The following is a 3,648-nucleotide window of genomic DNA, read 5'->3' as shown; positions in this document are numbered from 1 at the left end:
ATATATATATATATGGAGAGAGGGGGGATTACTTTTGTTCATGAATGACCATGGGATTGCGCCTAGAAGCCGAGACACAAGTCCAGGCAAGGTTGTTTATGGAAGACCAGCAGTTACCCATGTATTCCAGCCCCCCCTCTCCATGCCACTGATGTTACCCAAGAGAAAGTCAAAAGCCAATAAAGCTTGGCACCAGTGATGTCACAATTCATTTCTACAGCTGAGTGGACTGGGGCAAAATGAAAGAAAGTGTCTTGCTGAAGGTCACAACACACAACCTAGTCCAAGAATTGAACTCACTACCTCATGGTTGTGAATCTAACACTCTAATCACTGACCCATGTACCTTTTACCCTTACCCTGTGTGTGTATGTGTGTGTGTGGTGTATGTTTTACAAATTAAGACAATGAAATGTAAGAAAAACTTAACTTGTATTGTTGCAAATGACAACTGATTCCACTGTTGGGATAGCAGATAATGAGAAGTAGTGAATAAAGCCTGTAATATAATGAAGTATAGAAATAGTTGCTGAGGAATAGATGCTGACACTTCTACTCTCAATATAGCGTCTACAGGTGTGCACAGTAATGCAAGACAATACTAGAACTGTTGTAAAGTTGTCAATCGGCCCTACAAAGATAAAAATAATGCATAAGTACAATAGAACTCAATGTATGAAAAAATAATGCAAAAGAATAACATGCAGGCTGTAAATTGACAGATTTATTAGTTTGTATCTTTGCACTCTGAGTTCAAATCCTACCAAAGTCAACTTTGCTTTTCATTTTTAAATAGTTGATAAATAAAGTAGATAAATAGAATTGTTAGAGCATTAAATGAGATACAATATGCTATCTGTTCCAACTCTTTGTTCAAATTTCATCTCCTATCATCAGCCTACTCATAGTGGAAGCAAATCCTTTGGGATCTGGCTAATTGTAATAGACTTCCAATGTCAGATGAAGCGATACATGATTATGCAAAGATGCAAATGCGGATCCTATGCGGATCCTGCAATAGAAGCAGAATAATTGCTAAGACAAAATAAAATTCACAAGATTATGGACCACGTCTTTAGTACAACTCAACTACTAACCTAATTTTAGGTGATCAGATGCACCCCCATCATGCTCTAGAAAATAATATAAATCAGGATGGTTTCCACAACATTTCATGTAGACTATATTTACAGGATAATGAGTCTCAACCTTCCCCTGTAAACATATCAACTGAAGGTAGTTTTCTAAGCATTATGAGCAACATATATGCCCACTAGAATAATGAACACTGGGACATACCTTCACAAAATATAAAATAGCCATGGCAAAAGTGGTTTCATTTTGTTTTATTTACGTAGATAAAATTATCTACAGAGACATTAAGATAAATGCTAATATATGGATGGAAACATCACAATACAAAATTAATAAAAACTACAGGAAAATAACCAAGACAGTAGAACAGGAAAATAACTAAGAGAGTAGAACAGGAAAATAACCAAAACAGTAGAACAGAAGAGAGAAAAACCTGATAATACATTCCTTTTTCAACTGTACTTGAGAGTAACTGTTTATATTATGACAGAAACTGCTGCATTATGCTCACAGATAGACAAATCTAGTGACTGAAACATTTTTTTTACAGATGATCAAACTAATAAAAATCATACATTCTTCAATAAACTAGGATTATATGTCTTATATGCAAGACTGCAGGTTTTGCAATAAAGACAGATTGATTATTAAATAAATACTTCAGTTGATTGGCTACAAATCAAGTTACAAATTTACTCCAAATAGAGTTGAAAGGGCTAGCGACTAGTACTAAAACTTCAACTGCCCTGTCCACTTAATTTAGAATTAGCAGCCAAATTTGCCTTGAAGCGATTCCCACTATCTTGATAAGGAGAAAACTTTTTAAAATTTCAGAATACAGTAAACTGCAAGTATGCCTATTTACTTGCAACTCTCAGCACTAACAAGAACTTGTTGCCTGCACACAGCACTACAATGACAAAACAAAACTAAAACAAAAGTACTTCGCACAAAATACACAACCATCAAAGTAACTAATGTACACCATGTAATACAAAACGTTGAACATACAAACAGTTTAAAAATTACTTTTATATAGAATTAAAAACTTCATGCTGTGAACATTGCTATGATGCAAGAAATAATGCTACAAACCCAACATAGAATCCCTTTAAATCATAGATGACATTCAGATAAACTGGAGCTCCCATTACACAAATAAAATAATACATAGGTACTACAACATTCAGTACATGATTATAAAGAGAGCATGAAAGTACAATAGAAATAGAAGCATTCAAAATGAAAACCAACACTACCATCCTACCAGGAAACATAATCTTACTAATTATTTTAATACTCTCCCAAACACTAATACTGAGAGACTTCAATACATGCAACACCTCCTGGCACAAAATCAACACAGGCAAGAGACAAGAAGTATCACATCTAAAGTCCTTTTATATCCTAAATGACCAACACACCTTCATATCTCAACAAACTTAAGTCAAGCAAATAAGGAAATTTCTACATAGTTGTTTCACCTGCAAGAAATAGCTGCCAATTCCCCCATAAAATCATATCCTACAATTTTGAAAGCAGAATGGACACATTGGATAATGTTATCTGAGATATACAAAACATAGTATAGTCATGAGTAGACACCTTTGATTATAGATTTGCTCATTCACATACCAAGTATCATGACCAAATGGCAAACAATATCCCACCTTTTCTCTAATCACCTGCCAATCATTATCACCAAATACTCATCAATGAATAAAACATTTTAAATACTTCAAAAAAATTCAGTTGAATCACTTATACCAAGAAACAATATTCAGGTTTTTGGAATTCCTCTACTCCAAAATCAGCAACACAGATTCTGCAGTACATACATTTAACAAAATAATTGGAAAAGCATCCAAGATATATAATCCACAAAAAGACAAAATGACGATACTAATAACAAAGTTAAAACAACCAATCTAACAGAACTAGAAATAACCTCAAAACACATCAAAACATACCAAAAAGGAAATTAAACAAATTAGATTAATAAACATTTGTATTCATTATAAACTAGAAATGAAGTTGTAAAACACTACTGAAAGTAATTAGCAGGATGAAGAACACTCTCAGCAGACTACATGTTACAAGTGGCATAGCCACATTTCAACAGTAATCAATCTTCTTTATCAAAAGACTTCCTCAAATAGTCACCAAGAACACATGTATAAAATGTGAAAATGAATTTCGTGCTTAGAGTATGACCTCAACACTTTATTCCATTCATCATCATCATCATCATCGTCGTTTAACGTCTGCTTTCTATGCTATCATGGGTTGGACGATTTGACTGAGGACTGGTGAAACCAGAAGGCTACACCAGGCTCCAATCTGATTTGGCAGAGTTTCTACAACTGGATGCCCTTCCTAACGCCAACCACTCAGAGAGTGTAGTGAGTGCTTTTATGTACCACCAGCACGAAGGCCAGTCAGGCGGTACTGGCAACAGCCACGCTCAAAATGGTGTATTTTATGTGCCACCTGCACAAGAGCCAGTCCAGGGGCACTGGCAACGGTGTCGCTCGAAAGTCCTTACACATGCCA

At 35.0% G+C, this 3,648-nt stretch overlaps 1 protein-coding gene across 4 annotated transcripts in view; it reads right to left on the bottom strand.

Annotated features, from left to right (window-relative positions):
* The window catches only part of LOC106867229 (polyprenol reductase), a 102,346-nt gene that overhangs the window by 74,495 nt on the left and 24,203 nt on the right, over window positions 1–3,648 (bottom strand). For all 4 annotated transcript variants that reach the window (XM_052972404.1, XM_052972403.1, XM_052972401.1 and 1 more), the window contains exon 3: window positions 431–631. In XM_052972404.1, coding sequence (XP_052828364.1) covers window positions 431–631 — 201 coding nt within the window. The remainder of the gene's footprint in view (window positions 1–430; window positions 632–3,648) is intronic.

This window comes from Octopus bimaculoides, chromosome 13 (genome assembly GCF_001194135.2).
Source record: "Octopus bimaculoides isolate UCB-OBI-ISO-001 chromosome 13, ASM119413v2, whole genome shotgun sequence".
NCBI classification, from domain to species: Eukaryota; Metazoa; Mollusca; class Cephalopoda; order Octopoda; family Octopodidae; genus Octopus; species Octopus bimaculoides.
The sequence above is the reverse complement of the archived record's forward strand: the minus strand, read 5'-3'. Positions and strand labels throughout refer to the sequence as shown.